This window comes from Dasypus novemcinctus, chromosome 17 (assembly GCF_030445035.2).
Source record: "Dasypus novemcinctus isolate mDasNov1 chromosome 17, mDasNov1.1.hap2, whole genome shotgun sequence".
Classification (NCBI taxonomy): Eukaryota; Metazoa; Chordata; class Mammalia; order Cingulata; family Dasypodidae; genus Dasypus; species Dasypus novemcinctus.
The window spans coordinates 26,377,568-26,404,979 of NC_080689.1; the positions used below are offsets into that span (position 1 = coordinate 26,377,568).

General features: G+C 43.7%; 1 protein-coding gene across 2 annotated transcripts in view; it reads right to left on the bottom strand.

Moving 5' to 3' along the window:
• Positions 1-18,827: 18,827 nt before the first annotated feature.
• Positions 18,828-27,412, bottom strand: part of DHX57 (DExH-box helicase 57) — a 131,209-nt gene continuing 122,624 nt past the window's right edge. For both annotated transcript variants that reach the window (XM_004451251.4, XM_004451252.4), the window contains exon 24: positions 18,828-19,555. In XM_004451251.4, coding sequence (XP_004451308.2) covers positions 19,412-19,555 — 144 coding nt within the window. In that variant the 3' untranslated portion in view covers positions 18,828-19,411. The remainder of the gene's footprint in view (positions 19,556-27,412) is intronic.

The window sequence follows — 27,412 nt, forward strand, 5'->3', positions numbered from 1 at the left end:
TGTTCGCTTACCAGTCCCTTGAGAATGTCCAACTTAGGGATTGAGAAAGGCCATTGTTCCACCCAGATGGGTTCCTCTGTATCCCACTGCAGAGGAACGGGTGCCGGAGGTTGAACGCGAACAATGGCCGAAGCTATTGGGGGGGCAGCTGTGGCAGCGATGCGGTGAGAACGGCCCCTGATTGATGCAGGATGTCATGGCCCCAAAGCACTTGTGATATTTCCTTCAGGACGAGGGGGCGGAAGGTTCCTTGGCGACCCTCTGCGTCTCTCCAGGCGATGTCTTGGGCGACCTGCTGGGAGGGTGCTTGACCGGTGGCTCCGACTACTAGGGGCCCATCGGTGAGGGGAAGGTGGCCGGCCTGTTCAAGCGGGATGCAGGAGATTTCTGCACCCGTATCCAGCAACCCGGTGAGCCAGCGGCCCGAAACTTGAATGGAGAGAAGAGGTTTGGTGGAGGGTGCAATGGGAACGGACCAGAGCACCTTCAGGGGCGGGGAGGCTGAGTCGCTGTGGCCTCTTTGTCGCGGGGCTGAGGCTTGCCCCCACGGCCGTTTAAAGGCTTGCGAGTGACGTTGGGGACGCGGCAGTCGTGGGCCCAATGGTACCCCTTTCCACATCGCGGGCACGGGGTAGAAGGCGGCCGAGGTGGTGGATGGCTCGTCTCAGGCGGGCCTGGATGAGGTCGCGACTTGTTGGGGCACTCGCGGGCGTAGTGACCAACCTCGCCGCAGTGAAAACACTCGTTGGAGGCTGAGACAGCGGCAAGGATGGCTTGGGCCATGGCAGAGGCCTGGACGTTGACGCCGGAGCAGGCTAGGACCCAATCGTGGAGGAGTTTGTCCCTCAGCGGTCTGATGATTGCCTTGCATGTTGGGTTCGCACCTTCCTGCAGGAGGTCCTTGATGAAGGATGTTTGGGCCTGCGTGCCGACTACCTTGCGCTTGGCAGCGGCCTGGACGCGCGCCATGAAATCGGTGAAGGGCTCCTCCGGCTTTTGAAAGAGCTGGGTAAGCGGCTCCGGGGCGGAGGCCGCGCAATTGCGGAAAGCCCGAAGGGCGCACTCCCTCAGTTGGAGAAAGAAGCCTTGTGGGAGGCCCGCGTATCTCAGGGGCGCAGCGTAACGCCCCAGTCCAAGGAACGCGTTGGGAGGGTAGGGGGGTGCCGTCGCGGGCGTTTTCGGCGATTTGCCTTTCGTTTTCGGCGGCGAAGTGTGCGCGCCAGTCAATAAACTGCCCCGAGGGAAGTATGCCTCTCGTGAGGGATATCCAGTCGTAGGGGAGACAGCGGGCAAAGGTCATACGTTCAAGGAGGTCTTGAGCATGGGGGCTGGCGAGACCGTCCTCTCGGATAGCGCTGCGGAGGGTTTGCACATCTTTCGGGGAGAAGGGAACCCATACTTGGGGGTTCGCTCGAGAACGATTGGGATTTAGCGGATACATATCAGCGATTGGAGCAGTGGGGGGCTCCAAGAGAAGATCATTAGAGCGCAGGAGGGGGTGTCTATTCGGCGGCACATAAGATGGCGGGCGCTCGTACGCATCATCTAGGTCGTCAACAGAAGATGGCGGATGAAGCGCTTCCGGTTCCGGGTAAGGGCAAAATGGCGCCGGTTCCGGGTAGGGGCAAGATGGCACCGAGGCAGGAAGGGGAGGGTATAGAGACGGAGGCTCCTTCCGTGAAGAAGCAGGAAGGGGTGGGGAGTTGGGCTTCTTCCCCTTTTTCGAAGAAGAAGGAGGAAGTGCGTCATCTCAGGTGGACTTCGCGCCATTTTGAGCCGACTTCCCCTTCTTCCGCGAAGAAGAAGGCGGAAGTTCGCCATCTTGATCAGAGTCAGAATCCACCGCACATGGGGGGTCGAGCTCGAGCGCGGCCTCCAACTGGGCTGAGAGCGACTCTGTGTCACTGTCCGCATGGGAATCGTGTTCGGCACAGGCACCGCTTCCGTGGGAGTCGCAAGGGTAAGTCTCAGCCGCGGGAGCGGGCACGCCCTGCAAGCAGGCGCGAATGGCCACAAGGGCAGGTAGAAGACTGGGAGGAAATGTTTTCCCCTCATGTTCCATGGCGGAGGTGACCCGGTCAATTAGTTTAGCATAAGTCTGGGGGCTCCAGAGTGGGCAGGTAGTGAGCCAGGGATTGAACGGGAGGAGCAAGTCCCAGTAGCGCTGGAGCTGTCTGACGGAGACTTTGACTTGGTTAGTCTCCAAGAGGGCGGCCAGGGCCCGAACCTGCGGGACCTGCCGGGAGGAAAGCGAAGCACCCATGTCGGGTATTTGGACGCTGAAGAGTCCCTACCTTGAGCGGAACGTGGGGGGGGGCGTCAGAAGCGGGCCGCCATGTTGGGCGCCAATTGTGGGCAGCGGCGGGCCTCCGGGAGGGTCGGCACGGTTGGCCGGGCAGGCTCTCCGGACGGGGGCTGCCTCGCGGTCGAAGGAGAGGAGGGGGTTCGGCACGAAGCCATTGGGCCCTCGCTCTCTCCGCTCAGGCACGGGGAACGCGCGGTGCAAGCAAGAACACCATGGAGACAAGGTCTAGGCACAAGTCTACTTTATTGTTGAAGGGGACATGGTCTAGGGATACGTAAAGGGACTTGATTGGTGCCGGCGGGTGCTGTTGCTTGCGTAGGCAGTTACTGGACAGTAAACTGGCTAAGAGGTTAGGAGCAAGGGAGGGGAAGGGGAAAGTGTGGGCTGTCTAGATAACGGCTAGGCAGAAGACGGAGAGGGGGAGAAGGAGGGGCAGCGCCGGCTGCCAATACTCGGCGGGAAGGAGACGGGGACAGGCCTCCTAAAGAGAAGATGAGAAGACAAGTAGACACAGAAGAATGTGTAGCAAATGACACAGCAGACAGTGAGTGCAAGCGGCAGGCAGGTTGGGGGGTGGGTGAATAAATAAATAAATCTTTTTAAAAAGTAGTACATTCAGTGGCTTTTGGTATAACTACAGTGTTGTGCATTCATCAGCACATTTGAGAACAATCTCGTTGCTCCAAAAAGAAAAATCCCAAACCCTGTTATTGCCACTTGGCAATGGTGAGATACCTTTGTTACAACTGATGAAAGAATATTAAAGTACTACTGTTAACTATAGTCTATAGTTTACATTAGGTGTATTTTCCCTATTTACCACCTTATTATTAACACTTTGTAATATTAGCTGCTATTCTTAAAATATTTATAATTTATATAAATGGACTCAATATGTAGTACTTTGTGTCTGTTTTCTTTCACTTAGCATAACTATTTTTTTACAATTGATGAAAATATTAATATATTACTATTCACTACAATCCATAGTTTGCTTTAAGTGTATTTTAGCCCAAATACAACCCTAACACTAACATATTCTAATACTAACATACATTTGTTCTGCTTCATGGAAGAACATCCTTGTATTTATACTGTTAACCACACTCATCATCCACAACAGGGTTCACTATGCTAGACAGTCCCGTGGTTCATCCTTTAGCTTTCCTTCCAGTGACATACATGTTCCTAGACTTTCCCTTTCAACCACAATCATACCCACATATCTGCACTGGTTATTATATAATAAGCTATCATTACTTCTATCCAATTCCAAACATTTACAATTGACCTTATTGAATATTCTGCACAAATCAAGCCTCAGCTCCCCATTCCCTGTCCTCATTCTATCTTCTGGTGACCAGTCTTCTAGCTAATAAACTCTATGAGTTTGCTCATTATATTTAGCTCATATTAGTGAGGTAATACAATATTTGTCCTTTTGTATCTGGTTTGTTTCACTCCACATAATGTCCTCAAGGTTCATCAATTTGTCGTATGTATCACAACTTTATTTCTTCTTGCAGCTGAATAATATTCCATCAGATGTATATACCACATTGTTTAGCCATTCATCAATTAATGGACACCTGGGTTGTTTCCCTCTTTTTGCAATTGTGAATAATGCCACTTTGAACACCGGTGTGCAAATATCTGTCCCTGTTTTCAGTTGTTCTAAGTATATACCTAGTAGTGGCCTGCTGGATCATATGGTTGATCTGTATTTAACTTCCTGAGGAACTGCAAAACTGTCTTCCTTCTTTGTCTTCTGTAACAGTTTTGCATTTAATGTCTGTTTTCTCTGATATTAGTATATCTACCCCAATTCCTTTCTGGTTACTTTTTACAACCTTTGACTTTCAGCCTATTTGTGTCCTTGGGTTTAATGTTAGTCTCTTGTAGACAGCATATAGATAGATCATTTTTAAAAAAATCCATTCTGCCGATCTGTTTTTCCAAATTGGGGCATTTAATTCATAAAATTCAATTACTATAAAGGCAGTCCTTACTGCAAACATTTTATCCTTTGGTGGTTATATTTCATAGTTTTGTCTCTTTTTAACCTTTTAGTTACCCTAATAATCTTCATTTGTACACTGTCCTCCAAGCCTCTGTTTCCTTTCAGGCTGCAGCACTCCTTTTAGTATTTCTTGTATGGAAGATGATCTGTTGATGACAGTGGTGTACTGAAGTCTCCAACTATTATTGTAGAGATATCTATTTCTCCCTTCAGTTTTGCCAGTGTTTGTCTGATGCATTTTGGGGCACCCTGGTTAGGCACACAAATACTTATGATTGTTATTTCTTCTTGTTGTATTATCCATTTTATTAATATACAATGCCCTTCTTGTCTCATATAACAGTTTTGCAAGATTTTTTCCAACATTAGTATAGCTATCTCAGCTTTTTGTTGTTGTTGTTGTTACTGCTTGCATGTAGTAACTTTTTTTGGAGCCTTTCATTTTCACCCTATTTGTATCCTTGGATTTAAGATGAGTCTTTTGTAGACAGCATATAGGTGGCTTATCTTTTTTTAAACCATTCTACCAGTGTGTCTTTTGATTGGGGAGTTTGACCCATTAACAATTCAATGTAAAGGCAGTATTTAAACGATTTAATTCTTTGGCTTTTATATGTTATATCTTATTTTTGTCTCTCCTTTTACCCTTTCAATTATCCTTAAGGATCATCTTCATTCATACACTCTTTTCCAAGTCTCCCGCTCCTATCCTTTCCCTTCAACTGGCAGGACTCCCTTTAGTATTTCTTGTAGGGCAGATATCTTATTAATGAACTCCCTCAATTTCCATTTGTGAATATCTTAAACTCTCCTTCATTTTTGAAAAGCATTTGACAAAATTTAATGCCTCTTTAAGATAACAGCACTAAACAAACTAGAAATAGAAGAGACCTCCCTCCTCAACATAATAAAAGCCATCTAAAAAACCCACATCTGAGGCCCCTATTTGGAAATGGTGTTTATGTGTGATGAATCTGGACTCAGATGGGATCTCCCTTCATAAGACTTTCATGCTAATGTGCTGGAGGTGCAGTTAATGTTGGAGTTTAAGATATATTTAGGGGATTTGAATCTCTGGACTGACAATGTGATAGCCAGGTCCCGAGCCTCAACAGACTCCAGCACCTACAATTTGATCTATTGGACTTACCACACTCAGCTAAGATGGAGTTGAAGAGGGACAACCACCACACCATGGAGCCTAGAGTGATTACAACTGAAAATGGGAGGATTGCATCCAGCATCCATGTGGAATCTGAGCCTCCTCTTGACATAGAGGTGCAATGGACACAACCAATCCAATGTCCACATAGAAGAGGTGGCATTGGATTGGGAAAAGTGGACATGGTGGACGATGGGTATGGGGAAAGGCAGGAAGAGATGAGAGGTGGAGGCATCTTTGGGACATGGAGCTGCCCTGGATGGTGCTTCAGAGGTAATCACCAGACATTGTAAATCCTCACAGGGCCCACTGGATGGAATGGAGGAGAGTATGGGCCATGATGTGAACCATTGTCTATGAGGTGCAGAGGTGCCCAAAGATGTACTTACCAAATCCAATGGATGTGTCATGATGATGGGAACGAGTGTTGTTGGGGGGGGAGGGGGGGGAGGGGTTGAATGGGACCTCACATATATATTTTTAATGTAATATTATTACAAAGTCAATAAAAACAAAAAACAAAAAAAAAACACCCACATCTGAGAAGCGGACTTGGACCAATGGACAGGGTGTCTACCTACCACATGGGAGGTCTGTGGTTCAAACCCCGGGCCTCCTTGACCCTTGTGGAGCTGGCCCATGCCCAGTGCTGATGCGCTCAAGGAGTGTCTTGCTATGCAGGGGTGTCCCCCGCATAGGGGAGCCCCACGCGCAAGGATGCGCCCCATAAGGAGAGCCGCCCTGCACGAAAGAAAGTGCATCCTGCCCAAGAATGGCGCTGCAGACATGGAGAGCTGACACAACAAGATGATGCAACAAAAAGAAACAGATTCCTGGTGCCGCTGATAAGGATAGAAGTGGTCAGAGAAGAACATACAGCGAATGGACACAGAGAGCAGACGGGGAAGGGGGAGAGAAGGGGAGAGAAATAAATAAAAATAAATCTTTAAAACAAAAAAAAAGCCACATCTAATATAATAATGAAATGGTGAAAGACTGAATGCTTTCTCTATAGTATTAGGAACAAGACAAGAATGCTCATTCTTGCTGCATATTTTTTCTCTTTTAAAATTTTTTTTTTTAAAGATTTATTTATTTATTTATTTATTTAATTTCCCCCCCTCCCCTGGTTGTCTGTTCTTGGTGTCTATTTGCTGCGTCTTGTTTCTTTGTCCGCTTCTGTTGTCGTCAGCGGCACGGGAAGTGTGGGCGGCGCCATTTCTGGGCAGGCTGCTCTTTCTTTTCACGCTGGGCGGCTTTCCTCACGGGCGCACTCCTTGCGCATGGGGCTCCCCCCCGCGGGGGACACCCTTGCGTGGCACGGCACTCCTTGCGCGCATGAGCGCTGCGCATGGCCAGCTCCACACGGGTCAAGGAGGCCCGGGGTTTGAACCGCGGACCTCCCATGTGGTAGACGGACGCCCTAATCACTGGGCCAAAGTCCGTTTCCCTCTTTTAAAATTTTTAACTTTTTTCTTTATTTTTTTTTTTTAAGATTTATTTCTCTTCCTTCTCCCCTGTTGTCTGCTCTCTGTCTATTCGCTGTGTGTTCTTCTGCATCCATGTGCATTGTCAGGTGGCACCAGGAAACTGCGTCTCTTTTTTGTTGCATCATCTTGCTGCATCAGCTCTTCATGTGTGTGGTGCTACTCCTGGGTGGGCTGTGCTTTTTTCACATGGGGCGGCTCTCCTTGCAGGGTGCACTCCTTGTGCATGGGGCTCCCCTACGCAGGGGCACCCCTGCATAGCACAGCGCTCCTTGTGCGCAGCAGCAGTGCACAGGTCAGGAAGCCCTGGGTATTGAACCCTGGGCCCTCCGTATGGTGGGCAGATCCTCTATCAGTTGAGCCATGTCTGCTTCTCTTTATTCTTGCCACTTCTATTCAACACTGTATGGGAAGTTCTAGCCAGAGCAATTAGGCATAAAATGAAATAAAAGGCAGATTGGAAAAGAAGAAACAAAATTATATCTAGGGAAGCGGCTGTGGCTCAACTGATAGAGCTTCCACCTACCATATGGGAGGTCCAGGGTTCAATAACCAGGCCCTCCTGGCCTGTGTGGCAAGTTGGCCCATGCAGAGTGCTGCTGTGTGCAAGAAAAGTGCTGCCCTGCATGGGGGTGCACCCCATGCAGGGGTGTCCTCCGCATAGGAGTGCAGCCTACCCAGGAATGGTGTTGTCCACATGGAGAGCTGATGCAGCAAGATGATGCAACAAAGAGACAATAAGGGACTCAACAAACTAGGGAGCTGAGGTGGCACAAGAAAATGATCACCTCTCTCCCACTCCAGAAGGTCCCAGGATGGGTTCCTGGAGCTGCCTAATGAGAATACAATGACACAGAAGAACACACAGTGAACGGACACAGCAGACAATGGGGGGGAGGGGGGGAGAAAAAACAAACAAACAAAACTCTATTTGCAGATTACATAATCTTATACATAGAAAGGCCCAAGGAGTCCACTAAAACAAAACAAAACAAAACAACGATTGAAACGAAAACAAATTTAGGTTGTAAGATATAAGATCAATATGCAAAAATCAACCATATTTCTATACATTTTTACTGAACAATCCAAACATTAACAAAATACCATTTATGATAGCATCAAAAAGAATAGAATAGAATTTTTAAGATGATGATTATACGACATTGTGATTATGCTAAAAGCCATTGATTATATACTTTGGATAGATGAGCCAGAAACAGCAGCTGTGTACAGTAGGGGAAGCATAGAGAGATTTAGAGATGAGGAATTATCTTGTTTCTTTGTCTATTTTCTGTTTAGTATTATTAATTTTGAAATAATGAAAATGCTCTAGTAATGATTGCAGTGAAAAATACACAACTATGTGATTATAGCAAATACCATTTATTGTACATCTTGGAGGAATTGTATGCTTTATCCATATGTATCAATAAAATTGATTTAAAAATTAAAAAAAGAATAAAATAGTTATGAATTTAACAAAGAAAGGAAAAACATATTGTAAAAAATACAAAACATCATTGAAAATGAATTGAATGCAGGGAATTGAACAGATACTTGGACACCAATGTTCATAGTAGTAGTATTCACAATAGACAAAAGGAAGCAACCCAAGTGTCCTTCAATAGATGAATGACCAAACTAAATGAAGTCTATACATACAATGATACATACAATGATTCAGTCATATAAAGGAATCAAGTTTTCATACATAACATATACAACATAGACAATCCTTGAGGACATCATGTTTAGTGAAATAAGATGCATTATTTTCCTTTGCATGCTTCCAAATTCTTTATGATCATCTAGTACCGTTTTTTTTTTTTTTTAAGATTTATTTCCCCCCGCCCCGTCCCACCCCGTTCCCCCAGTTGTCTTTGTGTCCATTCACTGTGTCTTCTTCTATGTCTGCTTGCATTCTCATTAGGCGGCTCTGGGAACTGATCCTGGGACCTTCCGGAGTGGGAGAGAGGTGATTACTCTCTTGCACCACCTCAGCTCCCTGTTCTGCTACATCTTTTCCTTTTCTCTCCTCTGTGTCTCTTGTTGCATCATCTTGCTGCACCAGCTCTCTGAGTCGGCTGGCACTCTTGTGAGGGAGTGCATTCCTGGGTGGACCGTCACTCTGCGTGGGCCAGCACATCATGTGGGCCAGCTTGCCCTCACCAGGAGGCCCTGGGTATCGAACCCTGGACCTCCTATATGGTAGACGGGAGCCCAGTTGGCTGAGCCACATACCTTTCCCACTGTCTTCTTAATATCCTTTATCTTTTAACCATCCCCTTGAATTGATTTAGGAGATTTGTTTGAACATCTTGTTTATTTTTATTTTTTTGTTGTTTTACAAACCCGTGTCGAGGGCTGACTTTCAATAGATTGCAGTGAGGGAGCTGCTCTGCTATGTACGAAACTCTGACCCAGAAGCAGGTTGTCTACGAGTGGTTTAGCACTAGGTTCCCCATGAACGTGCAGTGCATGACAGGCGAGGGGGCAGCCCCCTTTCTGGCCACGCCCGGTTTCCTGGGACGAGGGGCACTCCGTGAACATCTTTGATTAGTTGTTCCAAATTCTGCATCTCCTCCAACTTTTTAAAAAAAAAGATTTATTTATTTATTTCTCTCCCCTCCCCCCCTCCGCCACCCCGGTTGTCTGTTCTCTATTTGTTGTGTCGTCTTCTTTGTCCGCTTCTGTTGTTGTCAGCAGCATGGGAATTTGTGTTTCTTTTTGTTGTGTCATCTTGTTGTGTCAGCTCTCCCTGTGTGCGGCACCACTCCTGGGCAGGCTGCACTTTCTTTTGTGCTGGGTGGCTCTTCTTACAGGGCGCACTCCTTGCATGTGGGTCTCCCCTATGCGGGGGACACCCCTGCGTGGCACAGCACTCCTTGCGTGAATGAGCACTGCACATGGGCCAGCTCCATGTGGGTCAAGGAGGCCCAGGGTTTGAACCGCAGACCTCCCATGTGGTAGACGGATGCCCTAACCAATGGGCCAAGTCTGCTTTCCCAACTTCTTTTAAGATTAAAAAAAAAAATTTCTCCTCTTCCCCCCTGCCCCCAGTTGTCTGCTCTCTGTGTCCATTCACTGTGTGTTCTTTTGTGACCACTTCTATCCTTGTCAGTGGCCCCAGGAATGTGTTTCTTTTTGTTGCATCATCTTGTTCTGTCAACTCTCTGTGCGTGCAGTGCTATTCTTGGGCAGGCTGCACTTTCTTTCGCACTGGGCGGCTCTCCTATGGGGGGTGCACTCCTTGCGCATGGGGCTCCCCTATACAGGGGACACCCCTGCATCAGCACTGCCCATGGGCCAGCTCCACACGGGTCAAGGAGGCCTGGGGTTTGAACCATGGACCTCCCATGTGGTAGGCGGATGCCCTATATATTGGGCCAAGTCCATTTCCCTCCTGCAACTTTTTAATTTGCTCCTTTGACTGGGCCATATCTTCCTGTGTCTTAGTATGTAATAGTGTTGCTGTCTGGGTATCTGATTATCTTGATGAATTTACTCTGAAGCTTGGATTCTCTCCTTTGTCTAAGATTTTGTTGTTGATTGGCTTTGTGTTAATGCTTTTCTTTGACAATTGATTCATAGTATTGCCCAAAGGAAATAGGGTCAGGGACTCATGAAGGGCCCTGAGTACAGAATCAGGAAAGACTCCAAAAAGCCTTTAATTCTGTCACCCAATGGTATGCTTTCCTGACCTACCCAACAGACAGTGCCCTTGGGCAACTGATTCCCCTAGCCCTTAGAAGGCATGCTACTTTTAGCCCTCTGCTGGCTTTCCCTGATGCCAGTCAAAACAATGGTAGGTCCAAACTATGGCAGGTGGCAACTGTCTGGGTTGGCTTGAAACCATGGGACCCAGTAGTTAAATTCACTGGCCAAAAGCTCTAACAGTGCTTGGTCATGTCCTGCCCTATCCTTGGTGAAGTGGTTTTCCATGGCCCTCTTGGTCCATAGCTGCCTGCCAGACAAGGACTGGACGACCCAAAGCTGTTTGCCCCAAGAGTGGGGGGTGGCTGCCAACAGCTGTGGCGGCCTGAGTTACTCACAATCTCTCACACTGGTTTCTCCATTTCTTCCTCCCATTCTTTCCTGGGTGTTCCACAATACTCCCTGATCTCCAGAGCCCTTGAAAACTTGTTTTGGACAGTTTCTCCCTGTCCCCTAGCTATTTTTCTGGGAGAGAAGTGAGCCCTGCAACTCCCTAATCCACCATCTTTCTAGTAGTCTGTCCTTTGTTCGGGTTTTGATAGGGATTATGTTGTATCTATAAGATCAACTTGACAACAACTGCCACTTTATTGAGTTTTCCATTCCATGAACATAGAATATCTCCATTTATTTAGATGTTCTTTAATTTTTTTTAAGGTTTATTTATCCCCCCCTCCCCCCCCGCCTCCCCCCATTGTCTGCTCTCTGTGTCCATTTGCTGTGTGTTTGTCTGTGTCCGCTTGTATTCTCATCAGGCAGCACTGGGGATCTGTCTCTTTTTCTTGCACAGTCTTGCTGCATCAGCTGTGTGTGTGTGTGGCACCACTCCTGGAGGGGCTGCGCTTTCACATGGGGCGACTCTTGTTGCACAGGGGCCACTCCTTGCGTGGCGGGAACCTTTACGCGGGGCATCCCTGCATGGGCTGGCACTCCTTTCGCGCAGCGGCACTGTGCGTGGGCCAGCTCGCCACACGAGCCAGGAGGCCCTGGGTATCAAACCCTGGACCTCCTCTATGGTAGGCGGACACTCTATCTGTTGAAACACATCTGCTTCCCTTCTTTAATTTCTTAGTGCATTCTTTTGAAGTTTATTTTTTTTATTAAATTTATTCCTAGGCACTTTATTCATTTTGATGTTATTGTGAATGGAGTTGTTTTTTAAATTTCACTTTCAAATTGCTCATGGCTAGTGTATAGAAAGTACATTGGTCTTGTGTCCTGGTGCCTTGCTGAACTTATTATATACACTTTCATGTTCCTCTTTCTTTACTTAGCATTACCCAAATACATTTTGAAAAGGGAGGAGGCCACAAGTTTATTACCTACAACTGCTTTGGTTATATGCAGAAGTTGCTGACAAGGCTTAAAAAAGCATTTTCTAATTGCTGAATGAGATGAGAAGTAAAAAGTAGAATTAAGAGAGTTGGTCAAAGCCATGAACTCTTTTTCCTTTTAATTTCAACAGACAGGGCATCCAGACCCATCAGAACTTTCAGGAACTCTTCCACAGGGCAATTGTGTTCCTAACTGACTGAATTTATTCAAGTGAACTTTATTTCTGTTTTTCCTGTGTTCTTGTCCTTTTTTGTATCCTGAGTCCCTAGCTGGGTAACTGGCACATAGCACTTGCTTAAAATATGTTGGTTAAGTTGCAATTAGAAGCATAAATATGGAAGAAATTTCTGCAACCCCAATGCGGGTCTCAGTGTAGCACACATTAGTTATAAATGGTACAATCAACCTCTTAGATTACTAATCAGATTGCATGCTTTGATTAATCCAATCAGTCATGCTTACTGTAGAAAAAGTTGGTATAAAGATTTATGGTCTAGGGAAACAGATTTGGCTCAATGGATAGAGCATCCACCTACCACATGGGAGGTCCAGGGTTCAAACCCAGGGCCTCTTGACCCATGTGATGAGCTGGCCCACGCAGTGCTGATGTGCACTAAGAGTGCCCTGCCACACAGGGGTGTCCCCTGCGTAGGGGAGCCCCACGCGCAAGGAGTGCGCCCCATAAGGAGAGCCATCCAGCACGAAAAAAGTGCAGTCTGCCCAGGAGTGGCACTGCACACACAGAGAGCTGATGCAGCAAGATGACACAACAAAAAGAAACACAGATTCCCGGTGCCACTGACAAGAATATAAGTGGACACAGAAGAACACACAGCAAATGGACACAGAAAGCAGACAACTGGGAGTAGCGGGGGTGTGGGGAAGGGGAGAGAGAGAAAAAAAAGATTTATGGTCTAGAAATAATGGGGATAGCTGAAGTTTAAATGGGAAAGTGCACAGGTGAATTTCAGAGACAGAAGGGCAGCTTATCAGAGAAGTCTGTAATTATTACTGATTAGATTGCTTTGTGCTGGGTCTATAATCAGTGAATTAGTTTCCTAATCATATGGAATAGTTCCTTGAACCTACTGTATAGCATGGCCCCTGATCTGTACAAACATCTATCTTCTAGAGAATATAACATGTCTTTGCCTTTCTTTCTTGTGATAACAATAAAGTCCTAAAACTGATTTTTCCAATTCAAACTATAAGAGGAAGGTTACAGAGCCTAGAAATCATAGTTTCTAATTAGATTTTCATTAGATTTAAACATTTTTTTAAAAACCCTAGTTGTATTTTAGCTTATTGGTCAAAGTCTTTTGGTTGGACTCTATTCAAATAATACAAAGATTAGGGGTGTCTGCATACATTTTCAATGTTTTATTGTAGGTTTAAGCATGAGTTTTGCAGTGGAATGTGGTAACAGTACAAACCATATCTTTAAAAAGCATGTTTTAACTTATCCTCACATTTTCAAAATAAATGATTTTTCAAAATGGTAGAACATGTTTTTAAAGAATATCATTTAAACCCATCTGTGCATGGTTTTTCTCATTTGCACATAATATTCTAAAATTCTTAAGCACTCTGTATTCTTGTGTACTTTCAAGCTCTTGACACATACATGTTTATTAGTGTTGATTTGGCAGAGATTTTTACTTTCATTACTTAAAATATATTTCCATTTTTTAGAGATGCCTATGGGCATAATTTAAATCTCACCAATAGCCAGTAGCTAGACTTTCTAAGTGGTTATCTATCTTCTTTTGTTTGAAACAAGGTTTCCTCCACTTTGGCACTACTGGCATTTTGGGCTGGAAAATTTTTTGAGGGAGTGGGGTGGTGTCCTGTGCGGTGTAGGATGTTTAGCACCATCCCTGGTCTACCCACTAGGTGTCAACAGCACTGCCAGTTATGACAGCCTTGTCTCTAGACATTGCCAAAATCACCCCCATTTGAGAACTACTTGTTTAAATCAAAACCTGTATTTTCTCCTCTGAGGAAACTTCTTTACCGTCTTTATATAAAAGGGTCCTGTATTAGGGAAGTGGATTTGGCTCAACTGATAGAGCGTCCGCCTACCACATGGGAGGTCCAGGGTTCAAACCCAGGCCCTCCTGACCTGTGTGGTGAGCTGGCCCATGCGCAGTGCTGATGTGTGCAAGGAGTGCTGTGCCACACAGGGGTGTCCCCCGCACAAGGAGTGCGCCCTGCAAGGAGAGCCACCCTGCGCAAAAAATGTGCAGCCTGCCCAAGAGTGGCACCGCACACACACAGAGCTGACACAGAAAGATGATGCAACAAAGAGAGACACAGATTCCCTGTGCTGCTGACAAGAATGCAAGTGGACACAGAAAAACACACAGAGAATGGACACAGAGAGCAGACAACTGGGGTGGGGGTGGGAGGGCGGGGAAGGGGAGAGAAATAAATAAAAAATAAATCTAGAAAAAAGGGTCCTGTATTTGTTAACAGTAATCATCCTCTATGGACAAATATGAAAGGTTAACACACTGTTGTTAGGATACATTAAAAACCCATGTATGGAATGAGGCAAAACTATTTCAAAGGGAACTCTGAGGAAGTAAATATGTCTTTTTGGCTAAGCTGTCCTGTAATTATTAAAAGAAACTCAGCCATGGGTCATCTCTTCTTCTTTATAAATTCATTCACCATGAAGGAATATTAACTTCTAAAGGACATTTTCAGTAAAACCTAGGATGAAGTAGAGGTAACTGTATTTTCTGCATAAGGGAGTAAAACAAAAAACCTGTTTGAACTGCTCCTGTTGAAAATGTTTATAAATAAATATACACTATTATACCATTGTTAGCAAGTTATAAGCTTGGGATAAATTTCCAAGGCCACCCTTGGAAGTTGTTTTTCCAAACAAATTCCTCATATTGATTTTCCCCCCTCCCCTGCCCTGCTGTTTTTGCTGTGTCCATTCGCTGTGTGATCTTCTGTATCTCTCTCTCTCTCTTTTTTTTCCTCTCTTCTCTTCTCGTCTTTCCCCTCTAAGATTCACCAGGATTTGATCCTGGGGACCTCGGATGTGGAGAGAGTTTCCCTATCAATTGTGCCACCTCAGTTCGTGGTCTCTGTAGTGCTTCACCTTGACTCTCCCCTAGTCTCTCTTTTGTTGTGTCATCATCTTGCTGCATGACTCACTTGCACAGGCACTCGGCTTGCCACGCGGGCACTTGACTTGCCACGCGGGCAGTGGCTCGCCATGCAGGCACTTACACAGGTTCTTGGCTTGCCGCTGCAGGCACTCGGCTCACCACATGGACACTGGCTCACCACGTAGGAACTTGCGCATGGGCACTTGGCTTGGCACATGGGCACTTGGCGTGCCATGCAGGCACTTGGGCACGAGAACTTGGCTCACCATGTGGGCACTTGGCTCACCACATGGACACTCAGCTTGCCGTTCAGGCATGCTTTCTCTTCTTCTTTTTCACCAGGAGGCCCTAGGGATCAAACCTGGGTCCTCCCACATGGTAGGCGGAGGCCCTATCACTTGAGCCATATCCGCTTCCCTCATACTGGCTGTTGTTGCCCTTTGTTTCTTTCATAAAAGGTTGAAATTGAGATGAAAACAAAATCTAGTTAACTGATTCTAGGTCATCCCTTGGCATGGCTGTCTCACTGGGACTCTGGGTTAGAAATGACCTCAGTAGGTCACATGAGGCAAAGGCTGGACTATCTGTGGGTACAAGTTCATGTTTGGATTGCTGTCTTTTATCTTTATAAAACATTACTCTAATCATTCCTGATAGTTCATATTTAGGGCATGAGTAATTCTTCAAAAGAACCCATCTAATTTTTTCTAAGCACATTCAGGATCAGTGATTGCTATAAATCCTATATAAGCCTAATCTCTTTAATGTATCATTGGGGGGTTGTAGCAGTTTGATATGGTTATGAATTCCAAAAATAGATATTGGATTGTTTGTAATCTGATCTGTACCTGGGCATGATTGAGTTATGATTAGGGCGCTGGCATGATAAAAGGTATGGCAAAGAACAGCGTTGAGGGTTTTCTGATGCTAGAGTTTTTTTGTTGTTGTTGTCTTTATTTTTTTAATGTTACATTAAAAAAATATGAGGTCCCCATATTTGTACTTAGAGTTTTAATGTTGGAGTTTGATGCTGAAGACTTAAGCTGGAGCTCCAGGAAGTCAGCACTCAGAGGAAAGAGAAGCCAGCACCAGGAAGGAAGGAACTTGAACCCAGAGAAAAGCAAGCCCCAGGATCGTAGGAACCCAGGAAGCCTGAATCCTCGCAGATGTCGGCAGCCATCTTGCTCCAAATAGACTTTGGTGAGGGAAGTAACTTATGCTTTATGGCCTGGTATCTGTAAGCTCCTACCCCAAATAAATACCCTTTATAAAAACCAACCAATTTCTGGTATTTTGCACCAGCACCCCTTTGGCTGACTAATACAGGGGCGATAACAAAAATTTTAAGAAAAAACAGTCTCTCCATGTTAGTGATTCACCATGGCTAACTGTTCACCCAGTCACTGCATAGTTTTACATTTGTGAGACTGAAAGACATAGAAGGGTATCATATTGTTTGGACAACAAATTGTATTAGCAGTTTCTATGTTGTTTCCACCTGGGGCACTCTGTATGGCAAGCACTCAAATATTACCTGATAAGATTCAGATTCACAATCAAGATCTAATTTCTGAAAACAGCTAAGCTTGTATTTATTGAGTGGCTAAGTACTGCAAGCAAACTCCCCTACCTCCCCTGCACATTGTTTGGTACTGTGGGGGAAGCCCTAGGAATTATGCTTAATTTCAGTAATGATCTAGGAAAGAGCCAGCCTCTGCCTAGGCCTGTTCAAGCATAATGCAGTATGTACTGCTCTCTCCAGGAATCCATTATTTCTATGGCAACTGGGTGACATCCACACGACGCCCTAAGTGTATAAAGCCCAAGCTTTTCAGCTCTAAGTCCCCAGCTAGAGAGAGAATACAGAACAGAATCGAGTCCCTGCAAAGTCACCCTGGACTGCACTTGAAAATCATACCCTCAGTCCTAATGCCTTACATTTGCTGTATTTTCATTTTATGAAGTACTTTCAAATATATTATTCTATGATGGCCTCTTAGGTACATGTTCAAACCCTTTTCTAGAAATGAAAAAGAACTAATATCTACCGTATGCCTACAGATCACATGTTGTGCTTAGACATACTGTTTAAATTAAGATCTCTCAGCAAATTAGAATAGGAGGATAAAGACCAAAGTTCATTATATGCCAAGAAGTTTGAGTTGTAATAATCAGATATGGAATTCAAGGAGGAAGATGTATTAATCTATGACCTACAATCATCTCTATAAGAGTGCTTGCCTATTTTTATTTCCTGAGAACTCCCCAGAGATAAGAAATATATAAAACAGCAGTGTAGACTAGTAGCACATACCTTATTAATATCGTTCCCTAGGTAGAGTACAGTAAAATATTTAATTTTAAGAAACCATTTACTAAGCTCTCCATAAAATTACATTAAATGCTGACCATCTTTTGGGGGCTTATAAATCCAGTTTCACCTTGAAATACTATACTTCATTCTGATCTTTAATTGCACAGAAGTAACTCTATTTCATTTCTTATTTTTGTAATTTTAATGAAGGGCTTAAGTTCAGTTTTTGGGGTAGGGATTTTCTTATTCGGTGCCTTAAGTCAAGGCTTCCCAATCTGTTCCACATTCTGGCACGTCTGTATGAAGTGATTTGTGCATTTGTATGTCACTGAAAGTGACCAGCCTAAGAACTGGCTTCTTTGAGGGGAACAATTTCTCAGGCCCCTTGATGGGAAGTCTGATTGTTAGCCACCTCCCTGTTGTGTGCTTTGCTGCAAACCTGTGTTAAAACCTGCAGGTACACTTGGCAGATGGCTCTAGTTAGGGCAGCGTGAACTCCGCTGTAGCACCAAGAGTCAAGACTGGTTCTAAAAATCTATTTTAGAAGGTTAATGCCGTTTTCTCCTTCATTTCTGCTAAGGTCCCAGCCTAGTCAGTTCTGTTAACATAACAGAGCATTGTTTTGATAGCAAGTCAGAATGGGATGCTGAGGTTGGCTTGCATATGTATTTTTTAAAATTTAAAGTGATAACATGAATTGATGCCTTTCCAAAAATACTGCTTACAGTCTACACTATTCAAGTGTCCTGAGGCTTAAACACATTGGTAATAGCTGACTGAAAACATCTTGATAATGATCATATTGGACAGCCTAGGAGATTTCCCAAAACCTTAACGAAAATAATACTTTGAAACGTGAATACCCTTCACTGAGGTGGTTTTGTTGATCAGTTTGTTATCCAATCTGGATAACATGTGAAACCTGTAGTGACTCTACTTGAAGTCTAGAGAAATACAAGAATATTTTTTCCACTTAGATCTTTGAGTTCCTGCCTAGACACACTGACAAACGTCCAGAGAAAATGTAACTGTACTTATTTTTCAAAATGCTAGTGTCCCATTAACCTAAGTGATAGTTGAAAATAAGCGTCTCATGGAAGGCAATTTTATGGCTGTAACTCTGACTCTAGCATGGCATCCTTTTCTACCTCAACTGTGCCAACACTGTCCTGGAGAATACATTAAAATTTCCTTTCAGGTAATGGTGAAAAATGGCCATAGATCTGGGTGATTCTGTAAGATAAAGCCTCCTTAACAGAGAATTAAAGAGAATGAAGACACCTGGATTGTCCTGTTTTAAGACTAGGAGTGCTCTGATAAGACCGGCTCACATTTTAATATCACAACAAAACTCATTAAATGTTTTTTTTTTTTCCTTCAGGCTGACCTTTAATAACTAAACGTAAAAATCCCTCACAAATCAAGTTTCTCAGTAGCCAATAGCCTACAATGAAATTTTTTTCTTGCTCACATGATTTTTTTTTTCCCACTTATGGAAAGGTCCAGGTTCTTTCTCTGTTGTGACTTCTCTCAGTTGAGCCTTTATGACAGAAAAAGGAACAGGCATTTTCCCTCATGCTCCTATCCCACCCCATTAAAAAGTAAAATTAATACATAACGTTTACTGTACTAAACATTCACTTTTGTGTTAGGTGAATTTCATTCACTCCAGGACAGTCAGAGTAAGAGACAGGCAAGCTGGGTTGGAGGCTGTCTCCCCACTGACAGTCCAAATTGTGCTGGGAGTGCCCACGGCTGTTAGAAACACAGAGTCTAGAAATTTACCTAAGGGTATGCAGTGCCTCGGCTGACCCAGCACCGCATCTGCTGGGCTACTCCACCAGGGCCAGCTCCAGCACTGGTCTTTAGTTCGAGGTAGAGGCACTGCTGTTATTTCCCAGGCAAGCGAGAAGCAGTGAGTAGCGAGCACTCCCTTAGACGGGTCTTCACTGTGTGGTGACAAGTTTCACAATCATGCTGATGATCCGGGATCCTCGAGGACATGTACAAAGATCTATGCTCGGGTTTTTAATCTTATCCTGAAGAAGCTGGTCAAGCTCGCAACGAAGTTCCTTTACTAATTCAGCCACCTAAAATAAAAGCCAGAATATAAGCAATACTTGGGGTAACAGGGCAGGATAGGTTAGTAGAGGGAAATACCCCAATTAAGACTATCATTATTCTGAATTTCTGGTGTTAATTTTAAATCTCATTAGGAGATCAAGCAAAACTAAAAACAGTTTTATTCTTTTAAGTGCTAAGATTTCTTGATGCAACTCTAGAAACTCTGTCAGCTCTGTAATATAAATGGGGTTCATTAAAAAGGTCCTCGATCACCTTTCATTTAAAGAAAAGTGAAATCTGGAAGTATGGCTCTTGTGTTGTAGTCTCCATATTAAAGCCTGGGCAACTTCTACCATCCGCTCTGCAGGGAGTGCTTCCGCATCTCTGACCCTGTCAGCAGTTTTCTGGGTGACCACCTGACACCTGCTGATATAAGATAAACAGCATCTCTCTCTCCTCTCCTCTTCCTACCTGGGTTTGTACCCCTGTGAAAGTTAAATATACAACCCCCCAGTCCCCGCTCTGGCATGACCACCTGCTACAGCTCTACCATGTAACGGTGTGCCACGTCCACTGTAGCCTTTGCTCCCTGCATGTGCGGTTGAGCCGATGCTCCCGATGGGTTTCCCTGTGAGGCCTGCTGCTCCTTTCTCTTCCAGGACATGTGAGGACCAACCCACTTTCCTTTTATACATATCCGATATCACTCATCCTTGCTGCACCTGACTGTCCATATGAAGAACCTTCCTCACACATGCTCCAAGAGAGAGAAGCAGGAAGGTGGAAAGAGTGGGGATCAGACACATTAAAATAAAAATCTCTTTGGCTTTGGGGTACATGTTATGGAAATGTATCCAGGTTTTCAAAGGCATTTTGCTCATGCTGACGTAGTAGTGGACTGCAGATGGCGTCCCAACATCTGTTCTCTCCTCCTCCACTTGCTGCCACCTGTGCATTTTGCACCCTGATCTGACTCAGACAGGTTCATGCCACAAGCCTAGCCTTGCCAGAGTCAGCAGCTCAGGTAAGCCAGCCTTAGTAGTCAGTCCTTGGTATTCCTTGGGCCACAGGAATTGCGTTAGGAGAGGAGGTTTGAAGGAGCTTTTAGGAAAGAAGGCTCTGTCTTCCCTTCTGGATGGTGTATTGCATCGAAGTGAAGCCAGGAGTTACTGTAGCCATCTTGTTACCACAAGGCTAGTGAGGCTTTTGTCATCATCAGGCAAAACAATCTTGCCTGGAAGACACAGTCTCTCTCTCTCTCTCTTTGTCTCTCATTTGCATACCATACAGTCCATCCAAAGTGTATAATTAATGGCTCTCAGTATAATCACGGAGATTCATCACTCCAATCAATTTGAGAACATTTTCTTTGCTCCAAAAAAGAAAAGTCCCATACCCCTTTTACCCCATTATTGCCACTTGGCGTTGGTGAGGTACCTTCCTTACAAATGTTGAAAGAATATTAAAATATTACTGTTCACTATTGTGGCAGTTTGATATTGTTTATGAATTCCAAAAATAGATACTGGAATATGTTTGTGAACTGGTCTGTCCCTCTGGGCATATTAGATTGGACTGGATTCAGAGGTTTCATTTTCATTCGATTAAATGATTAAGTCTTTGATTGGGCCATGTCAGTAGGACTCACAGAGAAACAGCACTACAGAGAAGGGAGGTTGGAGTTTTGATATTGGAGCCCTGGGAAGTAAACACACAGAGACAGATATGTGAGGAAGGAGAGAAGGCTCCATTAGCACAGCAGAGGCCCTGGGAAGAGAGATGAGTCATTAGCCTGATAGTCTACAGCTCTCATGAAGAGAGCAGAGCAGCTGAGCATGGAGAGAAATGAGCCCCGGGAGAGAGAGAGAATTATCCCAGTCTACAGCTGATACTGGAGAAGCTGGGACCATGGAACCTTAAGAGGAAGATGAAGCCTGAACTTTTGGCAGACATTGGCAGCCATCTCGCTCCAACACATGGCTACAGACTTTGGTAAGGGAAATAATTTATGCTTTATGGCCTGGTAACTGTAAGCTTCTGCCCCAAATAAATACCCTTTATAAGAGTCAACAGATTTCTGGTATTTTGCATCAGCACCCCTCTGGCTAACTAATACAACTATATTCTATAATTTTTGCATTCCCCTCCCCTCCCCCCATATACCACCCTATTATTAATACCTTATAATACTGATGCACATTTATGTTATTTTATGGAATAGGTAAAAATTTGTACTACTTACCACATTCATCATCTGCAAGAAGGTTCACTATGTTATACAGTCCCACGTTTCATCCTGTGGTTTACCTTCTAGTGACATACACAACCCAAAAGTCTCCTTTCAACCACAATCACACACATTCAGCATTGCTAATTACACTCATAATAATGGCTACCAATACCTCTATACATTTCCAAACATTTACAATCAGCCTTATTGAAAAATCTGCACAAATTAAGCCTCAGCTCCCCATTCTCTACCATCATTCTGTCTCCTGGTAACCTAATTCTAGATATTGACTCCATGAGTTTGCCTATTATACTTAGTTAAAATTAGTGAGATCATACAATATTTGTCCTTTTGTCTCATTTATTTCATGCAACATAATGTCCTCAAGGTTAATCTATGTTGTTGCATGCCTCAGGACTTCATTTCTTCTTACAGCTGAGTAATATTGCATGATATGTATATAGCACACTTTGTTTATTCCTGCATCTTTTGATGGCCCTTGGCTTGTTTCCCTCTTTTGGGAATTGAGAATAATGCTGCTATGAATATCGGTGTGCAGATGTCTGTTCACATCCTTGCTTTCTGTTTTCAGTATATACTTAGCAGCAGGATTGGTGGATCATATACGGCAGTTTCATACTTAGCTTCCTGAGGAACCTCCAAACTGTCTTCCACAGAGACGGTGCTACTACCTACATTCTCACCAGCAGTGAATAAGTGCTCCTATTCTCTGTCTCCTTTCCAACACTTGTAGTTTTCTGTTTTTTGTGGGGTTTTTATCTTAAAACACACAATTTTTAATGTAAACATCTATGTAATGCCTTAAAATTTCAAAGCAAAAAGTAAAATCATATAGAAAGCCAGAAACTTCAATACAACTAGACAGGTGTTTGCTTGTAGTTTTTGATATCCAAAACCTTTTTCCACACATTGCACAGATGCCCTTTTTGTAGGCACAGCCCTGACAGTAATGAGAACCTGGTTGGTGCACAGAACTTTTACAAATTCTGTAACTGGAGAACTTATTCTTTCCACATGGATCAAAGCTTGCTTTCTTTGAAGTCAAAGCTTTGTTTTCATTCAGCTTTCTTCCACCAGTTTCTGTGGTATTCCTTGCACAACCTTTCCAAGTATCTGCAGTGATGACAGTACCAAGTTTCTTTTCACATTTCTTGCACACCATCTTTTTTTCTGGCGGTTCTCTTAGCCTGTTTTTTTTTTTTTTAAGTGACCATTCTAGTAGGTGTGAAATGTTATCTCATTGTGGTTTTAATTTGCATTTCCACATTAAATTAGTGATGTTGACCATGTCTTCATGTGTTTTTTATTTTTTTTATTTTAAAGATTTATTTTATTTCTCTCCCCTGCCCCAAGTTGTCTGTTCTCTGTGTCCATTTGCTGCATGTTCTTCTTTGTCCGCTTCTGTTGTTGTCAGCGGCATGGGAATCTGTGTCTCTTTTTATTGCGTCATCTTGCTGCTTCAGTTCTCTGTGTGTGCAGTGCCATTCCTGGGCAGGCTGAACTTTCTTTCACACTGGGCAGCTCACCTTATGGGGCTTTCATGCTGGGCAGCTCTCCTTAAGGGGCGCACTACTTGTGCGTGGGGGGCACCCCTGTGTGGCATGGCATGGCACTCCTTGTGTTCATTAGCACTGCACGTGGGCCAGCTCCACACGGGTCAAGGAGGCCCAGGGTTTGAATTGCGGACCTCCCATGTGATAGGCGGACGCTTTATCCATTGGACCAAGGCCGCTTCCCTGTTTTTTTTTTAAGGAATTTTTATTTATTTATTTATCCCCCCCTCACCCTGAGTTGTCTGCTCTGTGTCCATTCACTGTGTGTTCTTCCTTGTTCACCTGCATTCTTCTCAGCAGCACCCAGAATCTATGTCTCGTTTTGTTGTGTCATCTTGCTGCATCAGCTCTCCATATGTGTGGCACCATTCCTGGGCAGGCTGCGCATTAGGAGAGGTGGCTCTCCTAATGGGGCACACTCCTTGCGCGTGGGGCTCCCCTATGCGGGGGACACCCCTGTGTGGCATGGCACTCCTTGCGTGCATCAGCACTGTGTGTGGGCTAGCTCACCACATGGGTCAGGAGGCCCTGGCTTTGAACCTTGGACCTCCCATGTGGTACGTGGATGCCCTATCTGTTGGGCAAATCCATTTCCCTTCATGTGCTTTTTAGCCATTTGTATTTCCTCTTTGAAAAATTATCTATTCAGGTCTTTTGCCCTTTTTTTATTGGGTTATTCTCTTTTTATTGTTGAGCTATAGGATTTCTTTACATATTCTTAATATTAAGCCCTTATCAGATATGTGGGTTTTAAATATTTTCTCCCATTGAATAGGCTACCTTTTCACTTTCTTGACAAAGTCCTTTGAAGCACAAAAATATTAAGTTTTGAGGCGGTCCCATTTATCTATTTTTTTCATTTACTGCTTGGTGCTTTGGGAATCCTAAAAAACCACATCCTACCACAAGCTCTTGAAGATAGTTTTATGGGCCTGGCTCTTAAATTTAGGTCTTTTACCCATTTTGAGTTGATTTTTTATAAGCTGTGAGAGAAGGGTCTTTTTCATCCTTTTAGGTACCCCTCCTGCTGTTTTTTTGCTGTGTCAGGCCGTTTGCTGTGTGATCTTCTGCATCTGTTTCTTTTTTTTTTTTTCTTCTTTTTCTATCTTCTCTTCTTGTCTTTCTCTTCTAGGATTCACCAGGATTCGATCCTGAGGACCTCTGATGTGGGGAGAGGTTCCCTGTCAATCGCATCACCTCAGTTCCTGGTCTCTGCTGTGCTTTACCTTGATTCTCCCCTTCATCTCTCTTTTGTAGCATCATCATCTTGCTGCGTGACTCATTTGCACGGGCACTTGGCTTGCTGTGTGCATACTCAATTCATCATGTGGGCACTGGCTCACCATGAGGGCACTCACATGAGCACTTGCACAGGCACTCGCTGGGCACTTGGCTCACTATGCAGGCACTTGTATGGGCATTCGGCTTGCCGTGTGGGCACCCACATGGGCACTTGGCTTGCCACGCGGGGCACTGGCTCGCTGAGCAGGCACCCTTTCTCTTCTTCTTTTTCACCAGGAGGCCCCAGGGATTGAACCCGGTCCTCGCATATGGTAGGCAGAGGCATTATCACTTCCCTCCCAGTCCATTTGTTGAAGAGATTGTTCTGTCCCAGTTGAGTGAAATTGGCAGCCTTTCAAAATCAACTGACCACAGAAGTGAGGGTCTACTTCTGAACTCTCAATTAGATTCCATTGATCAATATGTCTATCTTTATGCCAATATCATGTTTTTTTTTTTAAGATACAATATTTTAGGACTTTCTTTATTGCTGATTACAGATTTAAAATTATGCTGTTTTGACTACTACAGATTTGTAATATTTTTTCAAGTCAGGAAGCCTAAGTCTGTTGACTGACTTTGTTCTTTTTCAAGATGTTTTTGGCTATTTGGGGCCCCTACCTTCTAAATAAATTTGATAATTGGCTTTTCTGTTTCTGTAAAGTAGGCTGTTAGAATTTTGACTGAGATTGCATTGAATCTGTAAATCCATTTGGGTAGAACTGACATCTTAATGAGATTTTGTCTTCCAATCCATGAACATGGAATGTCCTTGATTTTGTTTAATTCCATTTGCTTAGGTCTTTGATTTCTTGTGGCAATGTTTCTAAGCACAGTGCTTTATATCCTTGTTTAAATTTATCCCTAGATATTTTATTCTTTTAGTTGTTATTGCAGATGGAAATTTTTTCTTTATTTCCTCCTCAGATTGCCCATTACTAGTGTAAAGAAAGTTACTGATTTTTGTGTGTCAATCTTGTATCTGGCCACTTTGCTAAATTCATTTATTAGCTCTAGTAGCTTTGTTATAGATTTTTCAGGATTCTTGTAGGATCATTTTAGTGAATAGCAGAAGCTTTCCTTCTTCTTTCCATTTCGTATGTCTTGGTTATTCTTTCTCTTGCCTAATTGCTGTAAGCTAGAATTTCGAGTACAATATTGAATAATAGTGGTGACAGTGGGCATCCTTGTCTTCTCCAAATCTTAGCAGGATAGCTTTCAGTCTTTCACCACTGAGTACAATGTTAGCTGTGGGTTTTTCATATATGCCCTTTATCATGTTGTGGAAGTTTCCTTCTCTTCTTATTCTTCAAAGTGTTTTTATCAAGAAAGGATGCTGGATTTTGTTAAATGTTCTTTCTGCATAAATCAAGATGATCATGTAGTTTTTCTCTGATTTGTTAATGTGGTGGTATTACTTTGATTTTTTTTTTTAAAGGAAGTACAGAGGATTGAACCCAGGACTTTGTACATCCAAAGCAGGCACTCAGCCACAAACTATACTTGCTCTATTAATTGATTTTCTTATGTTGAACTACCCTTGCATACCTGGAATAAAATCCACTTGATAATGGTGTATAATTCTTTTGATGTGCTGTTGGGTTTGATTTGCAAGTATTTTGTTGAGGATTTTTGCATCTATGTTCATTAGAGAGATGTGTAATTTTCTTATACTGTCTTTATCTGGGTTTGGTATTAGGGTACTGTTGGCCTCATAGAATGAGACTGTATTCCCTTTTCAACTTTTTGGAAGAGTTTAAGCAGGATTTTTATTAATTCTTCCTGAAATGACTGTAGAATTCATTTGTGAAGCCATCTAGTCCTGGGCTTTTCTTTGTTGAAGGTTTCTGATGACTGATTCAATCTCTTTCCTTGTGATTGTTTTGTTGAGGTCATCTATTTATTCTAGAATCAATCTAGGTTGTCAGTGTGTTTTTAGGAAATTATCCATTTCATCTAAGTTGACTGATTTGCTCACAGAGTTGTTCATAGTATCCTCTTAGGACCTCTTTTATTTCTGAGGGGTCAGCAATAAAGCACCGAACATTTCTGATTTATTTGCATCTTCTCTCTTCTTTTGTCAGCGTATCTAAGGGTTTGCCAATTTTATTGATTTTTCTCAAAGAACCAAGGATTGGTTTTGTTGATTCTATTGTTTTTTTTTGTTCTCAATTTCATTTTTTTCTGCTCTGATTTTTGTTTTCTTTCATCCTGCTTGCTTTGGGGTAAGCTTGCTGTTCTTTTCATAATTCCTCCAGGAGTGCAATTAGGTCTTTGATTTTAGCTCTTCTTTTTTAAAGTAAGCATTGAGGGCTATAAATTTCCCTCTCTGGATTACCTTCTCTGCATCCCATACTTTTTTTCCCCTAAGATTTATTATATTTATTTACTTCTCCCCACCCCCTTGCTGTCTGCACTTGCTGTGACTATTCATCTTGTTTCTTTTAGGAGGCACCGGCAACTGAACCCTGGACTTCCGATGCAGGAGGAAGGCACCTAGTTGCTTGAGCCACCTCCGTTACCTGCTTTGTTGTGTCTCTCATTACCTTTATTCTTCTTGTGTCTCTTGTTGTGTCATCTTGTTATATCAGCTTGCTGTGTCTGCCTGTCACGCCAGCTTGCTGTCTTCTTTAGGAGGCACTGGAACAGAACCAGACACCTCCCATGTGGTAGGCAGGAGCCCAATCTCTACAGCCACATCCACTTCCTATGCATCCCATAAGTTTTGATATGTGTGTTCTTGTTTTTATTTGAATGAAGATTAATTTTTTTTTTGAGGTACCTAGGACAGGGATTGA